Source organism: Galleria mellonella, unplaced genomic scaffold (genome assembly GCF_026898425.1).
Source record: "Galleria mellonella isolate WM207_F2 unplaced genomic scaffold, CSIRO_AGI_GalMel_v1 utg1650, whole genome shotgun sequence".
Classification (NCBI taxonomy): Eukaryota; Metazoa; Arthropoda; class Insecta; order Lepidoptera; family Pyralidae; genus Galleria; species Galleria mellonella.
The window spans coordinates 94,945-112,875 of record NW_026442010.1 but is presented as its reverse complement, the minus strand read 5'-3'; the positions used below and the strand labels follow the sequence as shown (position 1 = coordinate 112,875).

General features: G+C 38.8%; 1 protein-coding gene across 9 annotated transcripts in view; it reads right to left on the bottom strand.

Moving 5' to 3' along the window:
• The window catches only part of LOC113514422 (glucose-6-phosphate exchanger SLC37A2), a 221,768-nt gene extending 204,128 nt beyond the window's left edge, over nucleotides 1-17,640 (bottom strand). For 3 of the 9 annotated variants that reach the window (XR_008252594.1, XM_052892788.1, XM_026898507.3), the window contains exons 1-13: nucleotides 17,215-17,617; nucleotides 12,344-12,513; nucleotides 11,700-11,780; nucleotides 11,453-11,586; nucleotides 10,614-10,746; nucleotides 9,816-9,967; nucleotides 8,569-8,628; nucleotides 7,721-7,765; nucleotides 4,741-4,957; nucleotides 2,871-3,019; nucleotides 2,322-2,445; nucleotides 1,473-1,550; nucleotides 892-1,003 (exon numbers count right to left, since the gene is read on the bottom strand). Coding sequence is in view for 7 of the 9 variants with exons in the window: in XM_052892788.1 (XP_052748748.1) it covers nucleotides 892-1,003; nucleotides 1,473-1,550; nucleotides 2,322-2,445; nucleotides 2,871-3,019; nucleotides 4,741-4,957; nucleotides 7,721-7,765; nucleotides 8,569-8,628; nucleotides 9,816-9,967; nucleotides 10,614-10,746; nucleotides 11,453-11,586; nucleotides 11,700-11,780; nucleotides 12,344-12,513; nucleotides 17,215-17,369 (1,610 nt within the window). In the remaining 2 variants the exon portion in view is untranslated. Of the gene's footprint in view, nucleotides 1-891; nucleotides 1,004-1,472; nucleotides 1,551-2,321; nucleotides 2,446-2,870; nucleotides 3,020-4,740; nucleotides 4,958-7,720; nucleotides 7,766-8,568; nucleotides 8,629-9,815; nucleotides 9,968-10,613; nucleotides 10,747-11,452; nucleotides 11,587-11,699; nucleotides 11,781-12,343; nucleotides 12,514-17,214 lie in introns of all 9 variants that reach the window. The other 6 variants (XR_008252595.1, XM_026898511.3, XM_026898508.3 and 3 more) reach the window with 5 other exon arrangements.
• Nucleotides 17,641-17,931: the final 291 nt, after the last annotated feature.

Sequence of the window (17,931 nt, the reverse complement as noted above, 5' to 3'; positions counted from 1 at the left end):
CTCACCAGTATTAAGCAACGCCGGGATCAGGATCAGTGTTAAGGAAAACCAGGACTAGGATTTTGGTTACCTACTCTAGTTAATATTAGTCAGTTAGCAAGTTCAGTCAATGTTCATAGTATATAAGACAAAAGGGTAATCTGTCATTTTTATTCTAATATTATTTTTCTTTATTTTACATTGACAAGCGCTGCTAGAATGCATATCGCCTGCCATTGAACCAAGGAGGTTCTTAACATATCCTACCCTTTAAACTGAAACACAGCCATGCAAACACAACTGCTTCACGGTTGAAACACGAATGGGACAGAGGTACCCAAGCAATCGACTTTTGTACAAAGTCTCCCTTTGGTAGTGGTGGTACATTTAACAACAATACTATTATAAGAATAAGTCAGTGAAGATAAGAACAAAAAATCTCTAAAACATGGTAGACCCACATCATTTTTATTTACAGTAAACGCTCTATTTTTCGCAACTCATTTGAACCATTTTCAATAAAAAAAAAATCTTTTTGGGAAAAGTTGCTTATAGAAGAAAAAGGAGTATAAAAATATTTTACCGTCTGGAAAATATCTTTACTTATTTCTTTTACTAACTAAGCTGAGTGGAATAAATAAAATATAAAGAATGTTGCTAATATAGAGGTTGCTTGTATAGAGCGTTCACTGTATTAAACTGTTGGCCATAGTAAATATGTATGTACATATGCCAAACATGTACAATATTAACACTAGTGATTGTAAGCTTGGTTTTGATTTTTGTATAACAAAAACAAAAGAAGACTACTGAGAAACTGTTTGTAGTGTTTGTGCGTGTATGTGGGTGTGCGTGAGCGTATGTGAGTGTGTGTGGGTGCGCGTGTGTGTGTGTGTGTGCGAGGAGGCGGACCTGAGCAGCAGCAGCAGCGCGAGCAGGTCGCAGGCGATGAGCATCGCGAACACGCGCGACCACGACCCGCTCGCCGACACCACGCCCGCCAGCATCGGCCCTATCGCCGCGCCTGCGCACATGCCGTCAGGATAATGATCCTGTGTGTTAGCCACATCCTAATACCTACTCTAGTATCAAATTTGATTCGTATCCATTGTTTTCAATTTAATCGACAAATAAAAATGAACAACTACATGTGTTACTGATCTTTAAACTTGATAATGATTCGATAATCATTTTTTTTTTTCAAAATTCCTAAGGAGATTCTTATGACGAGAAAAAATGAGGAAATTACCCTAAAAAACGTAAAATACCCTATTTTTCTTTTGCCTATATAAACTGTCCTGTTGACAAAACCCCATCTGAAAAATCAGCTATTTTTATAATAAAATTGTTGGCCTCTTAAAAAGAAAATTCTAATAAGTCTTACAACTTTACTCTTATTTGTTTACTGTTTTTTTTTTTTACTTTTTTTAATTCGTTCTTCAATTAGCTGATGAATAAGCGTGGTAGAGAGGTAATAAGAGGGAGTTACTGACCGACGCTGCCGGTGCCGTCGATGATGGCGGTGACGGTGGCGAGCGCCTGCGAGTTGCCCGCCAGGCTGCTGTGCGTGCCTGGTGGACGCAAGGCACAGTACATGGTACAGTATAATATTGTGTTGTGATGTCCATCTCTCACTAAGCTGACTGCTCATGACAGCTTGTTTGATATGTAATATCAAGTTCATAATTATATTAATACTAGCCGTTCCCGCGACTTCGTCCGCGTTTCCGTCGTTTTTCGTAAAATAAGTAGCCTATGTCCTTCCTTACGGTTCAGTGGTTTTGATGTAACAGACACATTTCTCTTCACTGCCCTGCTCCTATTGATCGTAGCGTGATGAAAAGTATACTATAACCTGCCCAGGAGTATGAAGAATAATTGTACCAAGTTTCGTTAAAATCCGTCAAGTAGTTTTTGTTTCTATAATGAACATACAGACAGACAGACATAAAAATTTTACTGATTGCATTTTTGGCATCAGTATCGATCACTAATCACCCCCTGATAGTTATTTTGCAAATATATTTCATGTATAGATATATGTTATTTATTTTAAAAAAATTGGCTTGTTGAGAAAAGGAATAAGTTTATAAGATTAAAAGTCAGTTTAAAAATATGGCAAATTCAATTGTGATACAGCTAAAACAATAGAAATTAATACTTATTTCAAAAAGAACTATCAAAATCGGTTCAAGTTTGGCGGCGCAATTATGTACGTAGCCATAAAATAAAGATGAATTGGGAACCTCATTCTCGTAGACAAATCCTACTGTTATTCGAATGTATGCCCGTGGGCTACAAGGAGTGTAGTGGGGTAGCGGACGGCAGCGGCGAGTACTGACCGAGCTCGGCGCTGACGGCGGTGGTGATGAGTGCGTAGGGCGCGTTGACGAGTGCGCCGCTGAGCAGCAGCAGCGCCACGTTGGCCTCGTACCGCGCCGCGCCCCACCGCTCGTACGCCACCAGCTGCGCACACGCACCGTACACGCTCCACACCGCACACGCTCGTGCGCGCGGCCCGAAAGGGCGACAAACGAGCGTGTGGTTCACTTGATGGCAAGTGACCACCACAGCTCATGCACACTAGCGATATCACGGAAGTCACCAATAGCCTTGCCGGCCTTTTAAAAAGATACAAATTCTCTCGAGGATCCCCGCGTCGCGTTTATTAGGGATGCCGGTATTGATAATTTATCCCACATTTTTACAGTACGTGATAAGAGGTGGCGCGTGAAGCGTACTGTAGCGGACCGGCTTTTTTTTTTTAACATTATGTATATTTGAACATTATTTATTTTGTATGTAGCAGCGGTTGTAATTTCAAAGCATAATTTAAAAATGTATAGAAAAATGAAAGTGAGCAGAGACAGAGAGTGCAGGCGCGTACGTACGGCGGGCGCGGCGAGCGCGTAGAAGGCGGCGCAGACGAGCGCGGGCGCGCCGAGGCGGTCGGCGAGCAGGCCGGCCAGCACGCCGCCCGCCGCGCCGCCCGCGTCCCACACCGTGCTCAGCCGCCCCGCGCGCTGCGGCGCCGCGTGCGCTGCCGGCACAACACACACACACTCACTCTCGTACTCGTGCATGCCTCACACCGCATGCTTCCACAGATATGCTCTCTCTGTACGTTTGTTCCGACTATAACTACTGCACCAAATTGGATGCGATTTTCATAATTATATTTTTAAGATTTAACTTAAAATCTGTTGTATGTTATTATATCTATATTGTTAGCGGTATCCCCTACTTGAGTCTCCCCACCGCTCGCCGCAACTATAAAAATGGACGAAAACCAACGGATCGGCCATTTGGTTGTCAGACGCGCGCTCGAACACGTCTCTGAATATATTAATGTCGTACCTTTATCAAATTATTGTTAGACAGAAATCTTGTATAAATTGTTCTATTTAATTATACAAATTATTTTGGTGGTAAGATTTATATATATATATATATATATATATATATATAAATATATATATATATATATATATATACAGTAATTTTGATGTACGCAGTCAGTAATAAACCAGTATTATTTTATACCAGTTATCTATTCAAACGAACCATCCTTAAAACATATCAGTGGCGACGAGGACGATCCTACCTACAATAAAAATGTCTTTTATAGGAAATATACCTATTTTTGACTATAAAAAGTGTGAATGGTCTATTTTTAAAGGTCGATTAATTCAATTTTTAAAAGTGAATAATGTGAAAGATGACTGTAAATGTGCAACGCATTTATCGGACAACTCATACCGTCTAGTGCGTAACCTAGCCCATCCTGATGAACTGAAGACGCAAAGTTTTGAAAACCTGGTGTTATTACTCGACAGCCATTTTAAACTCAGTGTTCAATCGGCGACAGAGCAAAATTTTATTCCGCAACAAGAAACTGCGGGGATTCTTGATTGATGACTTGGATACAAATCTCACGGACCGTTTCGTCCTAGGTCTGGATCCAGGTCCAAGTGCACTATGTGCGTATATATGAACATATACTCATATATCATATATTAATAATTCTACAATTATCGACATATTCACATAAGACTCCAACAAAACTAACGCATACAAAATCACTTCCTATCAAAATATGAAAAAAAAAGGTATGTATGTAAATTTTCATCAATTCTTATCTCATATTAGCAATTCTTAATACAATGTGTATTAAGAATTGTATGTAATAGTGAAAATTACTGAACAGTACAAAGATTAATGATACATAAATAGAAACTAGACAAGTATTTCCAATGTGATTGAGTACTAATTATAAAAATAAAAATGCATTTTTTATGAAATTTAAAATGGCAAACAAGCTGACGACCCGCCTGATGGAAAGTGGTAACCGTCGCCTATAGACATGAGCAGTACCGTGGACATAACAGAGTATACTGTTTCGCCCATGATACCCCCCATGCGTTGCCATTCCTGAGGACTCGGGTGTTATTCCTCTGTACCCTGTAAATTCACTGCTATATCCTACCTTTTAAACCGAAATACAGACATGCAAACACAACTGCTTCACGGTAGATACACAAATGGTACAAAGGTACCTAAGCAAACGATTTTTGTACAAAGTGTCCATCTGGTAATACTTGTAATAATAGTCATGGCATACTTATCGCCCGTTAAAAACTTAATTAAATTTAATATACACGTATTACTTGTAATGGATATTGACTACTTTTTATTCAGATTACATAGAAAAAGTCGCAGATAACAATTAGTTTAAATAACATGAACAAGCTGGTCACTTACTGGAGGAGTTGATATAGACGGGCAGCCAGTAGAGGAAGGTGTAGCTGACCAGCTTGGCGAAGAACAGCGACAGCGAGAACTCCACCACGCCGGGGATAGCGAGCGCGCGCGTGAACGACACTGCGCCGCCGCCGCCCGCCGCCGCCGCCGCCGCCGCCGACGACCGCCGCGACAGCAGCGCCGTGCTCTCCGTCGCCGCCTCCGGCTCCGGCGAGTACTGCGCACAGTGGCATTATACATTTACAGCGGCATACATACAAGTTGCCCCGCCCCTTCCTCCCACCCCAGTGGAATGTTCTTCTGAATCAATTTTGACAGTTTACTACCGTGTTGACCGTTATCTATACTTATAATTAATCTGTAGAGAGATCAATTCTGTACATAAAATATATTTCCAAAATAACTATCAGGGGGTGATTAGTGATCGGTACTGATGCCAAAAATGCAATCAGTAAAATTTTTGTCTGTCTGCCTGTATGTTCGTTATAGAAACAAAAACTACTCGACGGATTTGAACGAAACTTGTACAATTATTCTTCATACTCGTGGGCAGGTTATAGTATACTTTTCATTACGCTTACGATCAATAGGAGTAGAGCAGTGAAGGGAAATGCTAAAAATGTTCACCCGTGCGACGCCGGGACGGGCCGCTAGTCGTTGCTATGGCTGTATGATCCCAGCATAAAATAAGCCACCCCTTTCTTTCCCGTGCGTGTCGTAAGAGGCGACTAAGGGAGGGTGAGGAATGTGCAACAGCGTCCCTCTTAAAACATCTCCGAAGTCTAATTGTGGTTGCCAATCCGCCTGCGAAGTTTGGCAACTACAAAACCCTCCAAGCAGGAAGTTTATGTTAACAGTTGACAGTTGAAGACTGACATGATGATGATGAATGATAGAATGAGTATACTTTATTTGCATTATACAATATAGGAAATAATCACAACAATTAATAAATGTAACGATACAGTTGTATAAGTACAGTAAGGCGGCCTTATTGCTGAGAGCAATCTTTTCAAGACAACCTTAAGGTAATGGACTAATTGTTGTACAAGTAGGTATTGTATAATTGTTTGTTGTGAAGCAAATCCAGCTTATCCATCCATGCATATATATATATATATATATATATATATATATATATATATATATATATATATATATATATATATATATATATATATATATATATATATATATATATATATATATATATATATATATATATATATATATATATATATATATATATATATATATATATATATATATATATATATATATATATATATATATGCAATCCATAAGACTGATCGCCACTAAGTCCAGTTTTAAAATTAATTTCCAAAAATTCTTAATTGAGAGGCAAAAGTTAGACATTCCTGCAAGTTACCCCCATGTTCCATTTGTCTGCTAGTGAACTGTCATATCTGTCTGTTTACTGTATATTAATATTTTTTTTATTGTACGGATAATCTGGTAGTATTATTTTATTGTTACCCTATTCCCTTTGGCCGCAACAGAATATCAGTGCTTTGCTCTTTTGAGGGCGAAGCAATAAACTAAGTTGAGGCCATTTTGTATTGTTATGGCACACTCACAAACGAAAGTTGTATTTGGCTTTGTGTATTTTTTTTTTATCATTTATGTTATCTCGCTTTTTTTGTGTGTATGTTTGTTGTAATTTGCGTGCTGTAAGTAATGCAAATAAATTATCTAACGGATGGACGTTATTGCTTTTTCATAAAAAAACTACTGAAGGCATTTCTTTAAAATTTTGTACGCAGAGAAGTCAACGAGTAAGGACCCAATATATCTGCGAACATGTCGTTTTTGGCAAATATACTCATTTCCATATAACTCGGAATGACAAACAATTTGACGTCCTGTATTTGTTTTCACACAAAGACGATCGATCAAAGATGATCCGCCTATTGCGAGCACTGCAGCCTCATTATATAGTTTGGCAGAAAATGTACCATAACTATGTATACACATACAATACAATATTAACAATAATTTTGACATTAGATGTATATCAGAGGGCCCGTTTATGGCGAGGAGATGAACGTTAAAGCAGCAGGTGAGTCAACATCAAGGAGGCAGACTATTTAAGTTGTTGCTATATATATTACTGTAATGACGCCGCCTGCGGTATTGGTATACGTTGGTGGTACACCAGTGAGAGACGATAGGCGAGGATGAAAGCAGGTCACTCAGCCCATCGTAATAACCCTATGGTAAGCAATTTTTTTATAATATTACTGATTGTCTTAATGACTCATTCAATTAACACTTATACTTTTTAAGTTTTAAATTGTGCATGCCTAAAAATGGCGAAACATGAGGACTTATACCTACTGTTAACATCTATATACTTTTTTTAATGGGTGATAATGGAATGGTAACCCCGCCTGCGCTATCAGGATACGCTGGCGGGGCACCAGTGAGGGATGACAGATGAGAATGAAAAGGCAGGTCAGTTAGTCCATCGTGACGAATTCCACTAGAATTAACCACGATGGTTTCCAGGGGAAACCACGTGGAGATCGACCTGATCAGGTGTATTGCTAGCAATGGGTCAATTAGAGCCCATTACAAACAATCTATATACTTATCATATTTCTTGTAAATAAATATTCTTTCATGATTAACGATGGCTTGGTGTTCCTGTTCTCACTTTGATATTATATTTACTTATAACGTTTAAAGTATATTTGTGTTGTTAAGCCATATATATCAATTATTTACAACTCTGTATGTATCCGGTTTTTTCTATATAATCATTTCATCCCTGTATATACTTAGGTACTTTATACGCGTATTGTTCAAGTTTAACAATTAACAAGATAAATTTCTACTAATATATATATTGCGGTACTAATTATTTATTTTTATATAACATAAAAAAATATAACTATATTTTAATGACTGTTTGTACTAAAATTAAATAAAACAAAAAATCATAACATGACCCACTCACCTGCGGCGTGTTCGCGGAGTGTCGGCTGGGCCTCAGGTTCGCCGCCTGCAACAAACAATTACACTCCAGTCAAGGCATCGCCCGAGCGATGACGACCGTGACACCAGCCGTGAACTATCCACCACTGGACATAAGGCGCCCCCTCCCCTTGATATGTACAGTAAAACTTTACATACACAGGATAGGTACATTTAGTACTCTACAAAAAAAATGTTGCAACAAAACGGGATATTTCGTAGGCGCATTAGATTGATTTTTGGGCGCGGAATCCTGTCTATAATTTAATTTTGCTTCGCAGCAATTAGTTTTATGCTATACAAAGAAAAATGAAATTTACAGTCGTCACAAAAATAAATGGGATTAACAAGGATATAAACCGTACCAAATGAAAAAATTAAGTTATCAAAATGGATTCAGCTTCGACCGTGCAATCGTGAAGCAAGGACCAACAAATACAGATGAACAGGGAACCTCCTCCTGACATGTCAAGCTATTTCTTTAAGTTTCAATTTATTTGTAAATTCTTCTAAACATTACGCACCTATTGTATACAGTCCATATTTTTTTATACCACTGAGGTGGCAAACAAGCATATGGCCCACCTGATGGTAAGCGGTTACCGTAGCCTATGAACGCCTGCAATACCAGAGGTATTACGCGCGCGTTGCCGACCCTGAAGAAACCTTTTTACCCCCCTTTTGAAGAACCCCATGCTGGAGTCTCTTGGGAAAACCTCGGCAGGGATATACCATATACCATCATACCACACACCCTTTAGGGTCAAATCAAATATATTGCCTCCGGTGTTTTCTAATGTAACAGTGATCTGACTCGGCGACGGTTGTTACCTGGTCTCCGACGATCACTTGCGGCTGCTCCTCTTCATCGTCAGAGCGCGACGACCGCGGCTGGACAAATATATTTTAAAATTTTAACACTACTGAGAATACAGCATACTTCCACGTGTTAGCACTTCCTCTCGATGTTGGGATATCATAAAATGCGACTAGGGGAAAAAGAACCATATACCAGTGAAAGTACAAAAGTCGATTGCTTGGGTACCTCTGTTCCATTCGTGTTTCAACCGTGAAGCAGTTGTTTGCATGGCTGTGTTTCGGTTTGAAGGGTGGGATATGGCGTGAATTTACTGGGTACGGAGGAATAACACCTGAGTCCTCAGGAATGGCAATGCAAGGATTCTACGAATGTCGCCGCCATTATATATATAAATAAGGTAAAATGAGTCACACGATGGAAAGTGGTAACCGTTGTCTATACACATGAACAGCACTATGGTCATCACAGCACGTAATGTGAGAGCCTGCAGCACCTCTCATGCGTTCCCATCATCATGATATCAGCCTTTAACTGTCCACTGCTGAACATAAGCCTTCCCGTTGGAGAGTTTTGCCAGTAGTTTTTTTTTATGCAACTTAGAATGGCAAACAAGCTGACGGCCCACCTGATGGAAAGTGGTAACCGTCGCCTATAGACACGAGCAGTACTATGGACATAACAGAGTATACTGTTTTGCCATGCTTATGCAGGCAGGTTGGCTATCGTAGTTAGAGTTTAGTGATGTTTTAAGTGGGACGCTACTACCAATACATCGACTTTTAAATCCCCTTAATCGTATTACGATACCCCACAGGTAAGAACGGAGCGGCCCATTTTACGGCGGGACCACACAGCATGTATTCTTATACGTAAGGATTAACCATCTTTCAAATCAAAACTGTCATGGCTGGAGGAAAGGGATTGTTAGTAATGGTGAGTTTAGTCCCCATTGCTATCAATATACCCTATCAGGTCGACCTCCACGCGGTTCCCCCTGGAAACTATCGTGACCAATTTATCTTTACATTTATCACAATGGGCTAACTGACCTGTCTTTTCATCCTCACCTATCACCGCTCACTGGTACCCCGCTAGTGTATACCGATAGCGCAAGCGGGGCAACCATGCCATTTTTACGCATAAAAAAAAACTGTCATGCCTTTGCATATTTGCTTGGCAGAAGCACAAGTACAAGGTATATCTATTCAAATGGCTTTGTATAGTCGCTATCCCGTTTATCCCCCCCACCCCTCCTCACCTCCCCGCCGGTAGTGGGTACGATGCCGACGCACTTGGGGTGTGGCGGCAGCAGCAGGAACACCAGCAGGCCCATCAGGCCCATCACCAGCGCCGGGTATATGAACGACAGCGCCCAGTCGGATTCCACGAATGTCGCCGCCATTATTGTGCCTACCGAACAAACAAACACGCAAATAATAAGCACTGATAAGAATAAATGTCTTACAGTACGTCAGATAATGCTGGGAGATAAAAGAAAGGGGCGAGTGAATGAATTCCCATATTTGGATTCTTGAAGGATGGAATGTGTGAGGAGGATATTGGAAGGAGAATAAAAGTGGGAAATAGTGTACACAAGATAACTTCCACTTTCCGGGGGGAAAAGAATTGTTAGCATCGGAGTTTGAGAGCCCCATTGCTAGCAATATGCCCTATTAGGTCGACCTCCACGTGGTTCCCCCTGGAAACCATCGTGAACAATTCTTGTTGAACTCATCACGATGGGCTAACTGACCTGCTTCATCCTCGCCTATCATCCTTCACTGGTGCCCCGCCGGTATACACTGATAGCGCGGATGGGGTTACCATTTCATTATCACCCATTAAAAACTTCCACTTTCCAGAGGATCGCAGTATGAATTTGTCATGATCTCTCACTGGTACTCCGCCAGGGTATACGCATCGGTAAACCTTGAAATGCAGGTGAGGTTTTATCTTTAAAAAAAACCCCAAACAGGTTTTAAGTAAATAGGTAGATGCATTCCACTATTTCTATGGTGTCTGCTACGTGAACGACGCAATACAGTGAGAGACTTACCCAATATGTTCCCAATGGAGGTGTGCGAGTTCCACACGCCGAATATGAGCCCCTTTTTGCTGTTGCCGAACCACTTGCCGACGATGGCGACGGTGCCCGGCCACCCGGTCGTCTGTGCGATGCCCGCGGCCGCCTGCGCACCGCGCACCGCGCATCGTGACAGAAAAACAACATTAACAAATAACAACAGCAGCGACGACCACGATAATAGGATCAATATCACAACGGACCATAACGGGTGCAAAGCTTATCGAGTAGAAGGAGATTGTTGTAGTATATTATGTTCACGTACTGGCCACTAATAATTTTGTAAACACTGGCCAGTAACCAGTAACAATTTATTCTATTTATTCTTTCAATGAATAAATTAGTGTTTAACTAACTCGCTTGCGTATCAGTACAGTTGTCAAATTACAAGTTTTTTAAATGTCTTTATACCACATAGGTACCTCTCTCTGCCACCTCATGTTTACCATTTCATAATGGACACTAGCTAGCAGCATCAGGAGTGTCACGTACGCCTTTCCGATCCAGGCCCCAATTTGGTAATCGATAGGGTTAACTTTTGTATCAGGAGAGTTGACCTCAAATATGGAAATAGGCAGGAAAAAGAAGAAAAGGATTAACTCAAGCGTTAATCCTATATTTATTTTGATGCCGCTGTTTTCGGTGGCTTAAAATATTTGCAATTGTGTCTTGGTGACTCCTACGGTAACCAGCAATTTCACTGTGAGATCTCAACTTCTGGTCCTTGGCAGAAGAACTAGGTGGGTCACAAACATCGATAAGAAAGATTACTTTGTACAAGAATATCACTGGTCGCTTATATTTCCACTTACTTGAACTAACAAGTAGTACGATATATTGTGTATGTTATAAGTCCGCGCGATACCAAACAAGTAGCAGAACACGGCGGAGAACAGCATGCCCAGCGTGAGGAAATAGCGGAGGTCCACGCGCTCCGCCACCATGCCTGCGGACAAGTGGCAGGATGAGTTGGCCAATGGCTTATTACAAAGATTTGTTAGACGTTTCTTCTCTTGCACTTCCAAGTGTTTATTTCTAACAATAGTACAAACAACGTACCTGAGACGAACATGGCGATCGCGTACGAGAACAGAAACGCGCTGTCCAGTGTGCCGAGCAGGGTGTTCGCGTCCGTCGTGTCTGTAATCACACCACACGTACACCGTCAGCATACCTTCTTAATAGCACGTCTCATGTAACTATTATAAAAATCAATCTTGTTCGACAGGTTCTAAAATTTCCGTATGCCTTTCTATCCATCGAACAATTCAGCAATCGACTCATCGGTGATTAATTCCTTCAACAACGCGTATTAAGACGTTGCGTTTCGTAGCATATGAGCCGTGTGGTTCCGGCATAGTGTTGGTCTTCCTTACTCGTGGGTATCGTAAGAGGTGACTAAGACAACATAATGGTCGAGGGATGGCTAGCAGCGTCCCTCTTAAAACATTACCTAAGCCTATCTTCGATTGTCAACCCGTTGTGTCCATGTACTCTGTCATATCCATGATACTATTTATGTCTTTAGGCGATGGTTACCACTTTCCATCAGGTGGGACGTCAGTAATATACACTGTAGAATTATATGGAAGCTCATTTGTCTAAAATACTAAAAGACAGTAGGTACCCCTAACAGAAGAATTAGCAGGCGTGGTCTGTCCAATTTTCGAGCTGAGTGAAATTAAAAAAAGCCGGTGACTTACTGAAAGGAGCCCAGTTGCACCACTGGTCATCGTCGGGCGCGACGCCGGGCGGCGGCGGCAGCTCGCTGCAGTTTCTGTGCAGCACGCTCTTCACCACCGAGATGGGCTTGCGGGTCAGGTGGTACGTCATGTACGTGAAGAATGTCAGCAGCAGCACGCACGTCTGGTAGCTGTACGTGAACACATGCAATACTTGTTTTACTGCTGGCGACACAATCTATTCCAATGGAACCTCATGGAAATGTAAACAAACGAATAATCGACAGGACTATCAAGCAGTCTGCTAATGTCTAACAGCAATGCAAATAAAAATCGATCTATTGTTTTATTTTTTTCGAATTACATTTATAGAATGTTTATGATGTGATGAAATGGCCTTGGCAAGTCAGTATTTATCATCATTATGTCAGTCTTTAACTTGCCAGTAGTTGTTACGCTTGGCAGGCGGATTGGCAACCGTAGTTAGGCTTTGGAAATGGTTTTAAGAGGAACGCTGCTGCTCAACCCTCGCTCTCTAGTCTAGATAAACTCCCTTAGTAGTTTCTTACGACACTTACAGGAATGGATGGGGTGGCTTATTCTACGTCGGGACCACACGGCTTGTCAGTATTATTATTTAAGAAATACAGTTGTCTAATATTGATACGATCACTACAAATGAAACTGATTTGGTTCTACATGAGATCTCACCATTTTGATTTTTGTAATAGAACTACATTACGAAACTTGACATTATTATAGATTTTATGCTATTGATGGGATATTTGAAACAAAAAATAAACGCCGACTTCCAACCAAATGAGACCAACACTGAATCGACTATAAAAACAATTATAAGAATCCATAATTATTACTTTGTAATGAGATAACTGTAATGAAATGAATAAATGGCACAACAAATCAATATTAGGTGTCAGTGACACGTGAAATATGAATCAGCATTGTAAATGAATCATCACAGAATTCGGTCGATTTGAACGCAAACAATTGTTCATATTATCGTTTAAATATTGCATTAATTGCTATCTGATCTCTCGACGTAAAACCGCGTGGTTATAAAATAAAAATGTATGTACCAAGCTCCTATACCGACCTAGGATTTTATAAGCACTTTTTTTGAAAATTGATTAAACATGTATGTTCAATATGAGGGGAAGGGATGTTAGATATGTGGCTAGTATTAAGGATGTACGGGTTGCTACGTCCACCTTTATAAGTGAATTGACTTTGTGTATTAAACCAGTGTGTAACCGACCTCTGTGTTCACTTGTCGCGTACCCAACCCAGCAATATACAACAAATAGCAACTCTAGATAATGGAATAGCTGAGAGAAGGGATTGTTAGTAATAGGGATCTAACAGCTCCATTGCTAGCAATACACCCTATCAGGTCAACCATCACGCAGTCCCCCCTGGAAACCATCTTGGTTAATTCTTGTGGAAATCGTCACGATGGGCTAACTGAATTGTTAGTAATGCGAACTACCAGTCTACCATTGCTAGCAATATACCCTGTCAGGTCGACCTCCACTTTCTCCCCTGGAAACCATCGTACGTAATTCCAGGTATATTCATCATCACTCATCATAACAGCCATCAACTGTCCACTGCTGAATATGGGAGGGAGGGAGGCTTTGTATAAAAGTCGATTGATTGGGTACCTCTGTTCCATTCGTGTTTCAACCGTGAAGCAGTTGTGTTTGCATGGCTGTGTTTCGGTTTGAAGGGTGGGATATGGCGTGAATTTACTGGGTACAGAAGAATAAAATCTGAGTCCTCAGAAATGGTAACACATGGGGGGTATCATGGGCGAAACAGTATACTCTGTTATGTCCACGGTACTGCTCATGTACTGCTCAGGCGACGGTTACCACTTTCCATCAGGTGGGCCGTCAGCTTGTTTGCCATTCTAAGTTGTATAAAAAAAAATGTGTGTGAATTGTTAATCTTTGTCAGGTGCCCACAATACAGGTTTCGTTTAGTGTGGGGCCCATTGTATCTTGTGATTGTAACTTTGTGTTCTTATCAAATAATAAATTACTATTTCTAATTTACAAAGTCGTAACTTAATCGATAGCATAGTAAAAATATTGTTATAATATCTATATCATCACGTACAGTTAACGAGATACGGCGTGTAGGTACGAGTACACACGCACGTCACGCCTGCGTCAGAACAGAACAGACACAGATCCACAAACAGCGCGCGCTCATCACAATGTACACACTGTACACATGTTATCGGCGTACGTTACAAATGACAAATAAATTATATTCTGATTTTGGGAATGCCAAATTAATATAAGCAGAATAAATATGCTAACGGCTGCAATCCCTAATGGGACTCAATACGCCCATACATTCACATACACACCGATATTAAAGGGGTGATCCTACCGCCGCCGTACAATATTATTTTATTTTGTTAATGGTGTTTTTATTACTGGAGAGTTAATCGTGAATTTAATTGCCACACAAAGTATTGGGCAGATCCGAACTTACGAATATCGAGGTCATAGAGATTGGATTTGGAGGTAGTGCACTAAGACGATTATCACACGCAAACTACTATCTGTATTTTAATAATTTCAATAATTTCAATTTAAAATATTCAGAAAAATCTTAGTGTCATTTGTATGAGACCAACAGGTGTGTAGAGTAAATCCTTACAATAGTAATCATCAAAATCAATATAAAAGATGGTAAAAATATTCCATAATAAACTTAAAAAAATAATACAATGAATTAAGAAAACAGGGGTCTACCACGAAATGAAATTCTGAATTTTCAGGCTCAATTTTGTGTTTTTGTTTGTACTGAAATCGGCACAATAAATTGAGCTTAACATTTTGTTTGTTTCATAAATCCTACCATAATAAATAAAGAAATGCTATTTTAACATTTTTAAATTGTATGTATGGTGTAATTTTAACATCAAATTTGTGCTTCGTTCAGCCCCGAAAATTTCAGAAAATTTTATAGTAGACCCTCAGATGTAGAGTTACTTTCATATTTACAATATTAAATAAGTAGACATTGACAATACGTATTAATGATAACATGTGATAAGCAGAAAGTTGTAAAATTTTTAAAAACTGATAATGTGAAAGATAATTAATAATTGTTTAGATAATGAATAGAAGAGCAACATGGACACCTTTTATATTTATATTAGTTTTACCAAACAGATATACAGACAAATACTACTCAACTATAAATTAGCATGTAATGATAGTTATAGATAGGGTCGTGTGGTCCCAGCATAGAGTTGGCCACCCCTATGTTCCTATCCCGTGGGTGTTGTCAGAGCCAACTAAGGGAGACTGAGAGATGGGTAGCAGTGTTCCTCTTAAAACATTTTTAAAGCCTGACTGTGGTTGCCAACCCGGGTGCCAAGTGTGGCAACTATTGGCAAAACTCCCTAAGAGGGAGGCTTGTATTCAGCAGTGGACAATTTTTTTTTAATGGATGATAATGGAATGGTAACCCCACCCGCGCCACCGGTTTACACTGATGGGGCACCAGCGAGGGATGATTGGTGAGGATGAAAAGGCAGGTCAGTCAGCCCATTGTGACAAATTTAAGGATAAATTAGTCACGATGGTTTCCAGGGGGAACCGAAAAAAAAATTCTACCAGCAATCAATTTGTGATTATTACAAGCTAACTCTAAGAGGATTGATTAGATGATAATACTGAACTTGACTGCATCATGTCATCTCACATACTTCAAATTGAGATGAACTTTTCATCCTCATTATGCATCACAATTCTACATAAATATCATCTACATACATATATCTACAATGTAATAAATTCTTGAACTAGTTATAATAATTAATTGTGAAATCTAGAACATGGATCACTAAGTGAAGAAGCATATCTCTCGTGGCCGTGACCTTCTGTCCGTTCATATGATATACCAGCAAAGTTTACATTATCTGATTGTAAAATAGTTCTCTATACAACTTCAATGATTGTAGTAATCTATCTCCTTTGTTTATGATTTCTTTCTCATATTAATATAAATTATAAAGTACTCAAATATTATAAAATAAACTTTAAGCAGAGTTATATAAAAGTTGTTTTGAATTATAAATTTTTATTTCGATTTCCTCTGTAGTTTCAGAAAATTGATGTTGAGAATTTATAGTCTTCTTGTCTATAGTATATTATATATATAGTGTATCTTGTCTATTATATATATAGTATATTTAATGTTTGTTATACCTATATGTTATAATGCAATATGCTGTTGGTGTTCCTTAAATAAATAAATAAATAGTAATAATAGTATAGGAATTTTGTTGATTAGTTATAATAATAACAATTAACTCTTAAATTGCTTGGAAGAAGTGAAAACTTTTAAAAATCAATCAAATCAAATAGTCATTATTCAAAAATAATGCCCAAAAATATTTGTCATACACCACCCTAAGACAAACTGAGATTTATTTTAAGCATGATAATAATGTAGTACACTACAATCATATAGTATAAGTGTAATTTAAATAAATTGTAATAAATGTATCTTATAAATTAAAAATGAAAAAATAAAAACATTGGAAAATTATTGGGTGGGGTATTTTATAACTATTTATAATATAATCCCTGGCTACCAACTCACTGAGAAGTGGTACTACACAATATGAGTATTATAATTCAACAATGAGTAACTCAATTGAGTTTTACATAAAAAGTATTCAAACTTATCTCTCTTTAATTACTATACAATGGGACTCTATCAAATGAGTGCAGTCATAACATTGAAATCCATTGTTTTTATGTATAGAACACGAATCGAGCGTGACATCAACATTCGACAACTTATTTTACTTTGTGTTCTAACTTAAAACAACGTTTATTACTCACAATCGAAGCCTGTTGAATTGCCATCGCGGGCAAAGCCATCCAGTTGCGCGTTGTAGAAACTGTATACCAACCGGCGCATCCCGACTCACTCCACTCATTTTAGACAATTTTTTAAAGCCGAAAGTCCTCCAAAAATATTTCGTAACTCGCCTCATCCACGCTTACTAACACTGTGCACGAATAAAGCCATTGTTTTCGCATAAAAGCCTTTGTTTACTCATATGCACTTTAACCGAAACAAAACGGAATTTGCACACGTCATCTGTGAAATTTAACACACTATATTAAAAGGGGTATCCCTGTAATAAACTTATTGTATATTTTAATAGTAGTTTATGTAACAGTAAAATTATAAATATTACAAATTAATATTAAATTTTATTCATACAGACACGTCGACCTCTTTTTGTTTCTCGAGAGGAATGTTAAAGACTGTCAATGTCATTTTTCTGACAATTTAAGATTTGTCATAAAAGCCATTGTCAAAACGGTCAAAATTTTAATAATATGAGGTAAAGCAAAGGAACTATAGCCATACAGTTAAATAAATATCTGTTTCAACTAGAAACATTTTAGAATAATAACACCATAAAGTCTCAACCAAAAAGCTTGATTTGGTTTATATGATAAAGGTTATATGTATGTTGTTTCTGTGTACTCTAATATGTTATATAAATGTGGTTAGATTTGAATTATAAAATAATAGCAGTTTGCTTA